A 16,418-nucleotide genomic window follows, 5' to 3' on the forward strand; every position below is an offset into this window, starting at 1 on the left:
AACCAATTTGCTCAGGGTCCAAAGAAAATACTTGTGAAAAGTGTTTGAATGCATCACAAGAGAAGTAATGAGGATCTGGGCAGCACTTAAAGTTCAGTGTTACTTTGTGGTCTCAAGAGGAAATATTAAGTCAACATATAGTTTTTTTATGGTATTTACAAAGATATAAATGTTGAGACAGTTTGATTTTTATTTAGATAATTCAGATCAAAAGGATATTTTTGTTCATACTGGAAGTTATTTAGTTTTATTTCCAACAGCATTTCTTTTTGTACCACTGTGAATACAGTATATAGTATTATGGAAACAAGTCCATAACAATAACAGTTGTTGCTCTGGGCGGTACATAAGGCCTTACAAAACTACCCTTTTGCCCACTAACTCATAAGTTTTGCACAGGCTCCTGCACACCTGTATCTCTGTGGTTGTGGTTTCTAGCTTTCACTCAAGGCTGTGCTAACCGCATGGTACAAAACGTGGCAAGCTGCAATGGAGGGGAAGTGTTTCACATTTTAATTAGAGCACTATGAAATCTTATCAGCCGATCTTACAAGAAGCTGAAACCATTGACAGCACCACACATAAAGCTTAAATCTCCTGTCAGGACATTGTTTTAAGCTGTAATGCTGAACTTTGTCACAGCTCACCGCACAGTAGGATTGCTAGTTCTGCACAGAAAACAGGAAATCTGTACAATTCCCTCTCATCTTACCCACTTCCCTTACCTATACTTTGCAAAGGACAAATAGCTGTATGCAAGCACACTCTGCATCTATGAAGGTTTAAACACCTCCGCATACCTGCACACAGGGTACTTTTCTGATCATTTATGCACAGCTGCTTACAGTAATGTTAGGCAGTTTGCAGTCCACCCTTAAAATAGCTTTATACTTTTTATAGGTTCTATATAAAGATGATATTGAATACTAAAATAGCAACAAACAACTATCTGCTTTGTAAAGACATAGTGGAGTAATGGTGGTCTGATCAGAGTATGAAGTCACACTTCCTCTGTGTGTGCTTTGAGGTTTTGAAATTTGACATGGAGGCCAAACAGTGGAATTTCAACTTCATTTTCCGTCATGTGATGCCATGAGTCCCAAAAAATACATTTTCACTATACACTTACATTTTGAGATGTCTGTAGACCAACAGATAAAGTGCGTGAGCATCACAACCTCTGTGTAATGACTAGTTTCACTGGATCAGAATGTTTTTGGTCCATTAACATTTGTTAAGCTTTGAAGAATCACGTGATTAAATAATTGTATCCCCAACCAAGTTAGTCAAGCGCTAAACTGCAAGTTAGTCTCCTGTGTGTTTGGCTCTATAGGGACAATGATTTGGAAGATCTGGGTAATTTTGCATCTGGAAAGTCAAACTTTTTTTTGTACATGTGCCACAGAGCAACGTTCATAGGAATGAACAGGACGCCACCTCTAAAGCTCTTTCCAGTTATCTTAATACATCCATCGGCCATGTATGCAAGTTAGTACATACCAGTCCCTCCCTTTGTTACCAACAGGCTAGCTAATGGTCATTACTGTGCACTGCGCTCATACAGAGCTTACTGCTGATAATTGTGACCCACCCCCCAAGTTAACTGTGGGCAGGTTTCCATTACAGATTTGTGCAAAACTCAAACATTATTTTCGAAATGTCCATAAAACGCAATAGATCACCACGTTTCCATTACGCAATATTATGTAACTTCTCTTGCAGTAACATTCCAAGAAGCATGGCGATGAAAACATTAGCAGGTTTATTTCTATTGCAGCCATCGCACCAGCAGTCATTATGTCTAATCAAATGTACATCACTATTTATTTATACAAAAGGATAGTCGGCTTGTATCTAATGGTTTTTTTTTAAAACAACTGTAATGAGAGCTGGTTCAGGGTAGAAAAGTTTATTGGTATAAATATGCAAAAGGAAATTCATTTTAAGACTGCAAGTTTATGACTGTTCTTCAAGCTGTTTCACGACATGAAAAACCATGTTTAAGCAAACATCGTTACACTGTGTACACAATTACGGTACATTTAAAAGTTTTATGCAGAAAATTGCAATATTGAGCATAACACAGATATGTTCTAAGCGTACTGCTTTTGATTTGATTGACAGCGAGCAAACTTGAGAACACTGGTAGTTGAGCATTGTACAGCATCGATGATCATGTGATATACTTATGGACAGGCTGGGACAACCAATACACAAGTATGATAAAAATGCTGATAATAAATAACAAATAACTACTACTAATGACTACAAACTCCTGAGACAATACTGTCACTGTAATACTGATACAGAGAGTAAACAAATGTTCTCCTGTCAAGGAGATGGTCACCCAGCTCCACTCTTCACAAGTATGCCAACTTATTTTTAAAAAATTGCAACATGCAAACATAATAAAAGCAACAAGGACACTACAATACAAAGGACAAAGTTAAATATAACACTGAACAATGTTTGTTTAATGTGACAGCTTTTTTTCATATAGCTAGTCTTAATCTGCGACGATCTGGGATCTGCCAGACATAGCGCGAGAGATATGTATCATTATGTGCGGAAGAGGGCTTGTATGGGTTCTTCCAAATGGCAATGAGGCCAATGAAGGAAATATAGTGCTTTCACGCTGGCTTTTGTGGCACTTAACAGCCATTGATTTTAAACAGGACCATTGCTTTGTCGGCTTCAAGTGCTTTATATTTTTCATTTATTTGTATTCAGCTCATGTCTGTGAGGCTCGGTTGTTTTTTTAAAACTCAACTAATACATCATCTCTGCCTCAGGCCCTCCTGAACGTTCTTCATATGCTTTAACAAACTGAGATGATACTGTGCAATATATGTTATTGTAGGGTGATAACATAGGCCAACAGACGTGATGTAAGCCTTACAGTTCACAGACAGTCAGGTGTTGGACTCAGTGGGCTGGTCTTGCCCTGCCGGGCCCCTCTGGTGGCTCACTGGTTGGGGCATCTTCTGTCTGAGCAGATGTGGTCTCTGAGCCTGTGTTGCTGTCGCTGGTTCCCTCCTCCATGGCTCCCTCGGGAACACTCTCCTTGTCCTCTGTCCCCTCCTCGCTGCCTGGATGAGCCTCAAGCTCCTCGGAGGCTTTTGGCTTCCCTGAGAAAAAAAAAACAAGTTAAAAAGTATTTCACTGCTGGAAAAAAATGGTCTTTTCACAAAAGTAGAAAGATGCACATCATTTTGAAATTGGAGCTACATGACCAGAGAAACCTGAGAAAAAGGGCTGTGGCATTTGCTTTTGCTCAAGATATATCAAACCTACAATTCCCAGAATGCACTGCGCCGCACCGGACCAGTTTACACTTTTTGTGTCTGTGGTAGTGGTGGGCATACAAAAATTTGGGGGGTAAAATCTCTAGTTGGAGCAAATACCCAATGGCCACTGATAATCCGCTTGAGGACCAAAAACATGAATGAGCAGGAAGCTCTTGGACGTCAATATTAATTCAATGTAGTACTCGCCGCCATCCTATTCATGTGTAAACAGGACTTACATTATATATATATATTACAAATACAGATTGCTAAAAATCTTATTTGTTGTAGAGCTGCGAGCAGGATGTAGCTTCCCAGTGCCTCGTTGCCCAGCTGTCCCTCTCTTGCTCTGTGTATTTTGAGACTGCTGCTGCAGTACTGTGAGTTCCACACCAGGAAACAGTTAGTGAGTCTCCCCCTGCACACACGACAGGACTAACTGTTCATACTGCATCACAGGGCTGGTGTTACAAAACAATTATTAATGAGTGTAACAACAACAGAGTCGAGCCATTTCACGGTCTGTGTGAGTTTGTTTGAACGGCTTGGTGTTGTATGTTAGCTGCTGCTACTGTGTTAGCGTTTGCTAACCAGGCAGACAGTGAACTGACTCAGAAGAGAGCAGCTCAGAGACGGTCCTTTACTGTTGCCTTTAATCTATGTAATGCTAACGGCAGTGCCAAAAGGTTTGCAGATTTTTTCATGTTAACTTTTAATTTATGGTTTAACAGGCTAATTGAGGGCTGGTTATTAAATAAATGAATTTTAAATTGAGCTTGACAATTTACATTCCTATTCTAAAGTTGAGGAGTAGTAGTCAAGTGCTCTAGAATATTTTAATGCAAGTAATCAAATTTTAAAAGTACTTAAAATGCCCATCCCTAATACGGAGCTGGTTGAAAATGAGTTGAGTATCCCTTTAAATGCCGATAAAAACGGAAGCATTGCAATTCCACCAGATAGCAACAAAGCCACAAATAAACACCAGTGTGGCTCACCTGGTGTCTCTGTGGTGTTGGATTCTCCGTCCTCGCCCTCCTTGTTGCTGCTTTCACTTTGAGAATTTTGCTGGGACTTGTTGCCATGCGTTGCACAAATGTGTTTTTCTTCTTCTGCTAAGACACAGGTGGGGGCCTCTCTTGCACCTCGGTCTCCTGCATCTTTCTCACGTTCTGCCAAGCGTTTGCGGGCTGCCTCTTCTGCTGCAGCAATCTCTGCAGAAATCTTCTCCATGTCCACTTCCACTTTCATACAGCAGAGCTTTAAAGTACAGTAATGATGGATTTAGTGTTGAAAAGTGAAAATAATTGCTGCATTCTTGATCATGCTGTACATGCTTATTAGAATAATGTTAATTTTTACTTTCCAAAGTTCAGTCTTGGCTGATCATGTATATACAGGCTGGATACAAAGCAACAACTAAACGCTGCTAAATTGTGAAACTGAAAGAGCACAGAGGTCTTTTCTTTACAACAACATTGTTTTAGTGCAAGTTCTGTCTTGAAAATGCCAATGCTCAGTCTGTGAATAGATGCTGTAAGAAGCTGTAAAGGATAAATGGCGCCGCCTGTTGTGAACAGTGGAAAGTGCATCCAGCAGCACAGTCCTGCATCTCATTTCAGAGCAAAGTTGTTATTATGGGGGCTACAAATTGTAAATGATGACAGATATATGATCGCCAGAACATGTGGATGGAGTTAGCAGCAGCTGGTGGCTGTAAGGAATGCAGGTCAGCGCACAAGAAAAAACATGCCAAATGAAGCTTGTGTGCGAGTGAGCGATGACCAAGCTCCATGTGAAAGACGCCGTACCCTTTTGAGCTCGTTTGTGAAAGACTCTGTGGCTTCGATGAATTTTCTTTTCTTGTCCTGGTGGCGGTCTTCAATCTGAAGCAGCTCTGCCTCCAACTTTCTCTGTGACACAAGACACACAGGCGCCACTGTTATTACATTATTAACCCATAAAAAATAAAGTTGTCTGTGACATGCCAGCATTATATGAATATTAGACTTTACCATACCTGGTGAACCATCAAAGACTGGACCTGGCGTTTGAGGACCTGCATGCGAGCAGTGGTGACAACTGACCGCACATCTGGGACTACGCTCTCGCTAAGGATCTCGCTGATGAGACGGTGGTTGCGTTGGAAACGAGCTGCGGCTAAGTGCTTTATAGAAAACCCGTCGTCGTAATCTAAGGACACAAAAAAACATTTAAGTTGGAACAATTGTCTTTAAGAAACTGATTTTAATACACCTGTCAAAAGGCAAAAAGTAGATGTGTTACACAGTCACCATCCATAAGTACAAGAGGCTTCGGCAAATTACAGCACACATGATGCAAAACAAAAAGATGCAAATTCTGCTGCATCAGGACACTGTAAACATGAGGAGGATACTGCTCAGTATTTATACAGAGTTGGAGTTAAGTATAGGCAATTATGTCAAAATACATCCTTAAGCAAAGCAGAATCGTTATTGTTAAGCGAATGGGACTAGTGGTTAATTATAACCCACTGTATGTGGACATTTTCAAAATGTAGTCTGCAATTTTCATTCGTCAGCAAATGTTCTTTGTCTTAAATGTATACCCCATTTTCATTTAAAAACAGGATCATAGTACAAGAATGTAAAGACATTTAAGACAATAATCATCCCTTGTTACTTTTTCCACATGGCAGTGACAAAGTATTGATTCGAGATGGAATGAAAATGGATTTTTTTTGTGTTAGTGCAAATGCAGGATAAAAAACAGCTACAGTACTTTCAGAAGTATCTTTGAACTGTGACATGCACATTAAAAATTACACTTTTATTCCAAATATAACAGTATTCTGAATTTGATGCTGGTCATGTAAACAGCAATTCCACTGAAAATGCTACATTCAGAACAAGGCCTAATTCTGAATATTTAAGATTACAACATGTGGAATATGTCGTTACTATTCGGGTTTTAGGAGCATTCTTTGAACATGTATACAGACCATTCAGAATATACATCTCTTTGGTCTCTTTGGTTTTCATCAGTTTGCAACACGCATTCGCTGTTTATGGTCGGTTCTGTGTGTTGTTATGGATGTGTTGTACACAAACCAACAAGCCACAAGGCTGTGGGGTAAAGATGAATGCCTGAAAGAAAAATCCTCAGCTCTGGTCAGAAGGAGAAACACCCACTTTTTAAACATTATGAAAGACTTGAATATCAAACAGGTGTTTTGGTATGCTTAAATATCGCAGCACGGACCTTTTCAAGAAGGTGGTTGAAGAAATGAAAGAGGGAGGCTGTATTCGCATGACTGAAAAAGTCCGCCAGCGGTGGAAAAAATGCAGAAAACCTATCATGATGCAAAGAAGCAAATGGCACGAGCGACAGCCATTCCATATCTGCACATTTTAACATAAACAACATGTTTGGGCATACTAATTATTTGAATGCACAGCTGCATGTAAACAGGAATTTTAGTGGGATATTCATTTTCATTCAGGAATATTGTCGTTTTCGGAATAAGGGCATAATATTTTTGTGCATGTAAATGTAATTAGTGATTACAACCATTGCTCCTTGTTTTGGCTTTGTAAGGATGTCTGTCCACAGCTATGTGCAAGTCAGTGAAGAGATTTTCAATAGTATTCAAGACCAAATCCTTGAGGGCATTATATCTAAAACTGACTTTCTTTGTGAAACAACAAAAATAAAATTTGTGTTACTCTTCAACAAAAGATCTGCAAATGACAACAATGAAAACATGATTCACCAACAGCATGGAGGTTGGGAAACATATTAGGCTTGTTTGGTAGAGTGACCATGAAAGTATTATTAATTGATACTTGACTCCAACACAGTGAATTAATTGCTAATAATCTGGACATTTAAGGAAAGGATAAACGGACCAAATGAGTCAATCTAAACCATCTATGCACTGGATTAAAAAAATCTTGTATTTCAAAAAAATGAGGTAACTCTAGAGCTGAATTTACAAATTAAAACATTAAAAAATAATCTTTGGAATTATTATTTTCTCAATCTGCATATTTATTTACCAATTGGTTTCTCTCTTCTAATTTCATTTGACCGCACTGTTCAACACTATCATATACAAGGCTGTGCTGAACTTCTGTGTGATGAAACAAGAGCTGTGATCACCTGAACCTGCTGCTGATGTGCACCCGTGTGTGCACCCGTGTGTGCACCCTTGAAACTTTCCAGAGTGCAGAAAGAAATCTCATTTGCCAGGCTGAAAGTTTCAAAAGTGCTCACATAGAGTCTGACGCCACAACAGGAAACAGTCAAATGAGGTAATAGATTTTGAAGGTAGTGTTTGAGAAGTAAGATTCTCTTATGGTCACAAATTCAGTAGAGGTCGGTCTCAATAATGTGTGAAACTTGATATTTTGGGTTACTTTTGCAGATCATAAAACCATTACTGAATACCAAATATTGTCTTGGATATATTTTAACAAACATAGCATAACAGTGCATGATGGATTCAACCTTTGCTTTATATTTTATGTGTCTAACAGGTGTTAATCTCCCAGCTATTTTGTTGCTGTTGGGAACAGAACAGGGGAGAACAGTATAAGGCAGCTTAAAGTAGAATTTCTTTAAGACTATTTATTAATAGAGCACAATCTCTGAGTACATAACCACCCGCAGAGCTAAATCTTATTTAATCTTTGATGTACGTGCAGTCTATTGAGAACACAACCCACTGGGATACCAGCGCTGATGTTTTTTATGGTCTGAGGTATTTCTAAATAGCAAATGGTTTTATCTGTAGTTTTCCTGTACATCATTATCTTCTACTGTAACCCAGCCAGACCCAAGACAAGCATCATTTCCTTGAGGTGGGTGTAACTCAAACTTCTTCTGGCTTGTGTGTATAAAGTAAGTAAGTGTGTGTGTGTGTGTGTGTGTGTGTGCGCGTGTGTGTGCGTGTGCACGCGTGTGCGTGTGTGTCAGTTTTTAAAACAACACAGAAAAGAATGTAAATTTTGCAATTATGTCTGAACCAATGCCAATAATACCTACAAAATATAAACAGTTGTGCAAAACAAAGACAAACATTATTCCATTTTGGAGCTTAAAGGCAGAAATTACATTTCAAAGGTAGCATTACCAAAAGTGTGGATGGTTGTAGCAGTGTAGGAGGAGGGGGGTAAAGATAACACAGTCTCTGGGTTGTGTGGACTGGCAACTCTGTGTGGTCGTGCTGTGGTAATTACAGCTCTGTCACAGTGCTCTACAACCTTGGGAGACAAAGCATTTAGCCAACTGGCCTTACCATCTGGATCTTCCGCTGGCTGAATGCTCATGTAAGGCTCGCCCTTGTCCAATCTTGACTGCCTCTGGCGGCTCTCCTCTTCCAGAGCTGCCTCGGCTCGGCTTTTTGCATTGACGTAGGCCAGGTAGGCTGGCGAGTTGTGATAGGCCTTCATGCTCTCATTATACTCAATCTACGGTGGAAAAGATGACAGGAATGTCGAGGAAACAGAGATGGCAAGCAGACACAACGTGGGCCCTCGTTTCTATCAACTACGACAAGATAAGGAAAGAGGATTAATCACGGACTGTTAGAAGGAAGGAATGATGACAGGAGGGACCCACAACTGTTGGAGACACATCTACTGGTCACCCATCAGAAAAAAACCCATAAACACCCCTTGTAAAACAACCAACCTTCTCTGCTTCGTAGTCATTCAAATAATCCTGTTTCTCCTCATCAGTGAGGTCCCTCCACATGCCACCGATTATCTTCCCAATTTCCCATAGCTTCAGATCAGGATTGGAGGCTTTTACTTGATCCCAAACCTGGTGATGAGAACCAGACATGGGTGTGGGGTTGGGTTGGGTTGGAGGGGCTATAAGTGGTTATCTCTTTGCAGAGAGGTCACAAACCAGAGGAGGCCGTGTGCTTTAAACTCCATCTCCAAGGTGACAAATCCCACTAAGTGATATGGACAGTCCTAGCTAAGACCTGTCTTACTTTGCTTCACACCTACCTCGAATAACAACTACTTATGTCTAAAACAAAATGTAAATCTTACTCTGAGCTGATAAAACATCATAAAAGCATCCCTATCTTCCAGCAAAGCACATGACAAAAGGAAGCAATTACATACTGTGTACTTACCTTACGACTATATCTCATGTATGGCATCAGTGGCTTATCGGGTGGCTTGGGTGGTTTTGGGATATTTATTCCAGAGGAGTTCTGGTAAAGACAGAAAAAGAGTCACCTTAAGGCAGGATGTGTTTGAGTGAACAGGGATCCATTTAAACACGCTGTTCAACTTAGTGTGAGCACATCTTATAAAGCTATGTGTAGGTGCATATTTGTTGGGATTTCCTGATCATGATTTTTTGCCCCCTGATTCAATCTAAGTGATTTTAACACTTTAAGGTCACAAACCAGAGGAGGCATAAAAAAATTGTTGGAACAGTTTTTATTTTTTTTTATTTTTTATGAATAATTAACCTAAAAATTGTGTTAATTAATATGGTTATTCAGTACATTACACCTCAGAATTTCTTTTAGATAATGTGGAAACTTAGCTGAAACAAAGTGGTTTGTATGGGTTATTAACTTAAACACAAGTTGATTCCTCATAGCCATAATAAGCCATCATAAGCCATGTGCAAAAGCTATGTGTCATAACTAAAGGCAGACAAGAGACTTTCACACTGAGCTGATATGAAACAAGTACTCAAAAGTTCGGTAAATAACATAATCAGTCTAATACTGTGTTTTCAGTCATGGTGTGAGGTGTGGTTTGCGGAAACAGAGACAGCTGAGTGGAGCAGAGGTGACAAAGACTGCACTCCTTGTTGCTCTGCATGAAAGTAAAAGCATCTGTGTGACAGCTGACATTTAAAAAAAATGGTCGCACACGCAACAATTTAAATATTCCTGATCCTGATCAGTCAAAAAATGCCTTGACAAGCTCCTGATCCAGTGTTTGAGATTGGATCGAGACATCCTTTCTTTTTTTGACATAAAACTATAAAAACAAGACTTGGATTCAAATACAAGATGCTTCTATGTAATTCTTTATCATTTCAATTAACTTGATTTAATGAACGACAGTTTGAGACCAAACACAAGCCAGGAACCCCACAGAGTACAATGGAATATTGCTGACTGTGGGAAAAAAAATGCAAAAGATCTCACTTATACTGAGATTTGCCCATAATGTCATTATTAGCGTCAGGCAACCACAGCTTGCATGCAGCGACTAAATTACTGATCAGCAGCCAGAGCCATGCAGCGAGTCTGTAATACCATGGCAACACTGATGGCATGGGTTACTTTACATGGCTGTCAGAAAACGCAGACTTTGAAAGGCAGGTGGTATTTGAATACACACAGATGGACTCTTAGCCAGCCTGCACTGTGATGGAGACAGCAAAGGGAGGTCGGAATGAATTTCAGATTCATTCTCAGTTGTAGAATGAGTGAGGCTCGTCTACTGACTAATCTGCAGCATCTGCTCTTTGGATAGTGGAAATGCAAAAATATATCTAATGTCATTTGCTCTGAACAAAGCAAAGGCTGAACTTGCAACACTCACAGAGGCTTCTGCAGTGTCTTTCCTTTAAAAAAGCAAGCTGAAGTGAACTGTTGCATGTTGTAATTTCTCCACTGCCTGACATTTTTGGCCACCTTGTTTTCTCTATGTTAATATTCATACCGTTACCCGACTGTTGCTGCTTTGGCTCCCTCCCAGTCTGTAGTTGTTGTAGGCCAGATGGCTGTATGGGTTGTACCCCACAAACCCGGGAGTGTTGGGCATTTGCTGATGGAAATAAATGAGACAGAAATATGAATGAGAGAAATGACATAAAAGAAGGGGGAGGGGAGCTGGGAGAGGGTCCCAAGACAAAAAAAAAAAAAATAAACCAATGAAAGAAGCTGGGAAAATGCAAAAGAAAGAAATCTGCATTCATGCTGAGGCTATAAGGAAATAATCTTTTCAGAAGCAGTGGTGTATCAGCACATCAGGTGGATTCAACAAAAAAAGCTAAAAGGTATATTTTAAAGCCTATGCTAAATTAAGTCTAACAGAAACATCTTGGGATACCCAGACAATATTTGGTGTTACGCTTAGTTAGAAATACTTACTGTTGTAGGGGCAGGGGGAGGGGGAGGGGCGTAGGAGGGTCTCTCTGTTGTGGGGGAAAAAAAAGTCCAAATGAAACAGCAGATTATCTCCAATGCTCACTATTTCCAAGTGATTTCTTCTGAGGGACTGTTCGTTATTTATGGGAGATGGGGGGTCAAATATTTTTTAAGTACTGCGGAGGGATTTTCAGATTTTCTTTAACTTTCCAACATTTTCTTTAACTTTCCTACATCTTTTTTGTGACGCATATCTTAGTATCACCCTAGTTCCCTTGTTAAAAAGCTCATTTGGATTATTGCAGAAAATAAGGTCTATGGTAAACAAATGTTTATGATACATGTTTTGTTGTTCAGCAAGATAATCTTCACAAATGAACAACACTTTAAGGATTTTTGAGGCCTAAATGCAATCGCCAAGAGAAAAAGCTACTGTATGGCTATAGATGAACTACCCCACTGTGGCAATATTTAAGGTTGTCACCACATTAAGTCTGTAAAGCTGTGTTCAGCACAGTTTAGCTTGATGATGTTCTGTCTCATTTAGCCACTTGTTAGCAACTGCCTTTTTTCACACACATAAAAGCCATAAAGTTTGCAAGTGGGTATTTTCTGATTTATTTTATGTCATAGAACAAAATCTGAAAGTCTCTTCAGCTTTTCTTTACAACAGTCCTTAATTCAGGCTTCTAACAAAAAAAAAAACAAAAAAATCAAAAAACTAATTGACTTTGCGACGAGGAAACCAGAGGAGCTAAAATCTATTGCGGTTCGCTATACCTACATTTGATGTGAATATATATAAAAAACGGTTATTTGAGTTGGACAGAGGGTCATGCATTTTCTCCCTGTCAATCAGGAAGGCTCACAAAAAATTTTTTTAAAGAAAAAAACAAAACAGTCGCACCCAAGCTACCCCCTCCTCTGATAAATAAAGTACAGTCCCTTAAAATCCTTTTATTTCTATACGAAATAAAACCAATAACAAATCAGACATCAATTCGCTATTAATCATTAATACATTTGTAATATTTAAGTATTATGGTTGTGTCATTTAACATGGATTTACGAAAACTGAGGATCTTATCTGTCTGATGCGTTTTAACATCATCACCTACAAAGAGCTTCATATCACATCTGGCTAAACCAGGTCCTTACTTGACATATCTGCAGAGGGGAGTAGGTGTCACTCTATCATTCCAGTCATTGGCTCTGTAATAAACACATTATGGAGCAGGAAAGCATTGTATATGTCACTGATGCGCTGAGCTATGTTGACAGGGTGGTTCATACATAGCACAAAACAAAGAGATGCCGATGATGACGCTGGCTAGCAACGACGTTAGCTTCAGGTTAGCTTAATGTCACTGTGAACACTGACAGGCAAGAAAAAATGTTGTAACTTGAACGCCATTTTCGTTAGAAAAACAAATTGTATCAATAACAGCGTTCGCATGAAATGTCAAAGACGTTATGACAGTTAAGGTATGGTAATCGGTGAAATAACACTGGTAGTGACGACTGGTTTTCACCGTTCATCTGACTGCTAACGCTACATCTCTGCGGAGCTAGCAAGCTAACGTTAGCATGCTAATAGCTTGTGATGTAGTTACTGTAATTTGTTTCTCATTAACTAGGCTAGCAGCCGGCGCCAGCAATCAATACAGCGTTAGTTAACGTGCCCAACTTTAACTGTAATTATAATGTTATAAAAACAGCTAAGTGTTTAATTCTATGCCTTTAGTCTGGCCCATTAGCTTAATTAGCCGGTCTAAACAGTCAGTAGGCTAACGGATAGCTGCCTAGCTACCTTCATGAAAAGGAAAATGACATCTCTGAGCTATTATTAGCATGCATCGTCAAGTCAGACCAACACATCTACAGATATACAAATTCCCATAGATCTTGATGGTGACAAGCAAGCATGTATACTAAAATAATGGCCAAAAACTCACCATAAAACCTTTAGTCCCCACCACAGCTGTGGCTTTGACAGGGAAGGCTAACCCACCTAGCTCAGAGAAACAGTACCCACAATAAACGAATGAAATGGGGTCCACTCGTAAGATTCCTGCAGAATCTTCCAGAATTGCACCCCCACCCTCTCCTCATTACAGCTGTGCCTTTGCCTCAGTGCTGATGCTCGTCGCCCTCAGCTGTCACTGCTGCAGATTTCACTTATTGATATGACACCAGAAACATCTTTCTCCTCAAGAACTGTCATTCTGGGAAAAAAAGAAGGTATCATAACAGCGCAGCTACATGAGTTCACATTTGACCTAGCTTTATCATGAAGGTGCAGATGTTGCATTGTCACTAGACATGACAGAAACATTATGTAGCAAGTTGTCTCTTTAGGTAAATAGAAGCAAAAACAAAAAAGATCTGCATTGCCATATTTACTGCTAAATACATTACATTCATTGTCAAAAAGTGTGCCAGTGCAGGTGCTCTTCATTGTACACCCTTTTTTTCCTAGAAGGTACTCTCAGGCTATATTAACATATTTTTAGGGTTGCATGATAATTGGCACACAGATATTTAATTTAAGATGAAATATTGAAATCTGCCAACAAAGTTATGACATCAAAATGTGCTGATAGCACAAATGTGTATGTATATATATATTTGACAAAGTGAACATGTACAAAACATCAACCTTAAGCTGAAGTATTTTTCTTATTTTGTACAACAAAATAATACTATAGTCTGCTAATAGACCATCACAATAAGAGTATGGTTGTTAAATGATTTTTTTTTTTTTTTTTTTTTACCTATGATTAATCACAGAATTTCAATAGTTAATTGCAATTAATTGCATTTTTGAAATCACATTTTCAATTCCACTATTTTGCATTTCAAAACAGATTTGAAGTCCAAGTTAACAAGGTAAAGCAATTCTTATCACATTGTCTTGATTAGAAATGAAATGGCAGCAAAAAACTGCATGGGACAAGCACAAAATGGGCGTATCGGTAAAGGGGGGACTCATGGGTATCCACAGAACCCATTTTCATTCAGATAGCTTGAGGTCAGAGGTCAAGGGACCCCTGTGAAATGGGCATGCTGTGGTTTTTCCATTGCCAAATTTTAGCCCAACTTTGAAGCGTTATTCAGCCTCCCTCCTGAGAAGCATGATATGGTTGATATCACTGGATTCCCAGTGATATCACAGGTCATCTAGTTACATATCAGTATCATCACTCTAGCTTTAAAACTAGCGCGGTACAGCCTCCTAAAGACAGGAATGTCGGCCAGTAATTAACACGATTTAAAAAAAAAACCCACAAAAAAAAACCCTTATGTACAAACTTAAATAGCCCCAACAGCCCTAATAATGAGATTTTAATGCCACTACTGAAGGGACGTGATGGTCACTAAAATTAGGTGGGGAAAAAGGTGGATACCGGTATATCATTATCGCTATCAGCCAAATGAGTTGTTATATATCAATATGTTGGATAACAAAAAATCAATATCGTGCATCCTAATTTATTATAAAAAGTAAGAATAATGTGACATGATTAATATTATGTCACCATAGCGTAAATTGCATTATGGAGGCTTCACAGGCCACTAAGCTTTTGAGAAAATCAAGGTTGCCCTATTCACTGCTCCCTCTTTGTTAGAACTGAAATACTTTGCATTCTTGTTCACATTGTTTGAGAGCCGCCCAGGTCAGTAGTTGTAATAGTGTGTTCCCTAAAAATAACAATCCAAAGCCTGTAGGATTTAGCCTACATCTCTGTCCATTCAACCTGAATAGTACTTGTTTTGGATTTGTTAATTGATTGTGTTCATTGTGACCCCGTTTCTTTCTGTTTACACTGCACACTTGAGAGCTTATTCTATTTCTGCTTGACCTGCATCCTGTATAATATGCATGCAGACACTGTTGTGATCTCATCTGCAGGTGTGGTGCCTTATGTTATTTTTCATTCACCAGGCAATGGTCTGAAAGCTGTGCGGATGGGACGGGGAGCAGATTCCACACAAGGCATCAGCAGGACCTTGTTTAGCGTTGGGACACCTGCGATGGAGTACGTCAGGAGGTAGGGTGGAGGTCACATGCCTCTTATAAGCTACTGTGCAGGTTTAACAGACACTCACACAGGGCCTCCCAGGCACAGCTGTGGGGTTGTGGATGCCCAGAGGCGGAACGAGGCCTGTGACATTTTCAATCAATCAGAGGAAAACCCGTAAAGCTGTTCTAGTAATGCAGCAGTTCTTAAGCCTGCAGAGCTCCCCAAAATAGACTCAGGCAGTGGAACTAAGCAGACTTGAAAGTTTACTCTGGTGGTGGATGGTGGAGGTATTTTTAGAAGCTGGTGCACTCAGATATTATGATGTATCATAACATTATGATGTAACCTGTCTATCAAACCAGCATTCAGTATATATTCAGGGAAACATACATTACAGCGTCCTGCTAACTTGTCTAATGCACTAAATATCTGTAGGTTCACTTTAAAAAAAGTTTTTGTTGACTTAGCGCCAGTTTGGGGAGCCCACTTGTGATTGAGGGCTGCACAGGAAAGGTGCCATTGGGAGTTATCCACTGAAGTCACCAACTGTGGTGAAGATCTCTAGCATTGATTTTTTTTTCTTTCTTTTTTTTATTAGCTTTTCAACTTTATTTGATTTGGAATTCAACCTCAGCCACTGTGGCAAGGGCTTAATCTTTATATGTAGGGCGCCCGCTCAACCTGGTGAGTTACTGGGGGCCCTTAGATCTCTAGCGTTGATGTCAGAATTTATTTCCTGTGACATTCATGAGGTGTTACTATTTGCCATGTAACCAGTAGCTTTCTACAAGTTATCATCCCTACCCTGACAGATGCTTGTTACGGCCCTGGCACACCAAATCACGGTCGGCTGTTAGTCAGTGTTGGGCAGCACCCATAGGACGGAAGGGGTGGTGGATGGGTCCAACAAACCAGGACTTTCATGTTTGGTATTCGCTTTTTTCTACACCTTACCATGTGCCTCCTTCCTCAAATCCAAACTATTTGTGG

At 39.6% G+C, this 16,418-nt stretch overlaps 2 protein-coding genes across 8 annotated transcripts in view; one reads left to right on the top strand and one right to left on the bottom strand.

Moving 5' to 3' along the window:
• LOC121941541 (zinc finger protein Aiolos-like) overlaps positions 1-16,418 on the top strand; it is a 69,725-nt gene that overhangs the window by 13,625 nt on the left and 39,682 nt on the right. Inside the window, exon 2 of the mRNA XM_088072754.1 lies at positions 15,350-15,455. Within this exon, the coding sequence (XP_087928880.1) occupies positions 15,373-15,455 (83 nt within the window). The 5' untranslated portion in view covers positions 15,350-15,372. The remainder of the gene's footprint in view (positions 1-15,349; positions 15,456-16,418) is intronic.
• LOC121941542 (SWI/SNF-related matrix-associated actin-dependent regulator of chromatin subfamily E member 1-like) lies at positions 1,894-13,606 on the bottom strand. 7 transcript variants are annotated; one of them, XM_042484358.2, is made up of 11 exons: positions 13,359-13,606; positions 12,562-12,615; positions 11,407-11,450; positions 10,982-11,080; positions 9,418-9,498; positions 8,964-9,095; positions 8,569-8,740; positions 5,308-5,480; positions 5,099-5,200; positions 4,286-4,547; positions 1,894-3,128 (listed from the first exon to the last, which is right to left on the bottom strand). In XM_042484358.2, exons 2-11 carry the CDS (start codon positions 12,566-12,568, stop codon positions 2,926-2,928), a joined length of 1,275 nt encoding a protein of 424 aa, XP_042340292.1. In that variant the 5' UTR covers positions 12,569-12,615; positions 13,359-13,606; the 3' UTR covers positions 1,894-2,925. The 7 variants fall into 7 exon arrangements, with proteins under 7 accessions (XP_042340292.1, XP_042340291.1, XP_087928925.1 ...); XM_042484357.2 differs by having other exon boundaries at positions 10,976-11,080; positions 13,359-13,605; XM_088072799.1 differs by lacking the exon at positions 8,964-9,095.

Source organism: Plectropomus leopardus, chromosome 3 (assembly GCF_026936395.1).
Source record: "Plectropomus leopardus strain MGB_pleo_1.0 chromosome 3, ASM2693639v1, whole genome shotgun sequence".
NCBI classification, from domain to species: Eukaryota; Metazoa; Chordata; class Actinopteri; order Perciformes; family Serranidae; genus Plectropomus; species Plectropomus leopardus.

Coding starts and splice junctions, on each gene's coding strand:
- LOC121941542 (XM_042484357.2), bottom strand. Junction 9,499..10,975: donor GCAGCAACAGTCGGGTAACG/GTATGAATATTA, acceptor TGTCTTTACCAG/AACTCCTCTGGAATAAATAT. Junction 5,481..8,568: donor GCCAGCGGAAGATCCAGATG/GTAAGGCCAGTT, acceptor TTGTGTCCTTAG/ATTACGACGACGGGTTTTCT.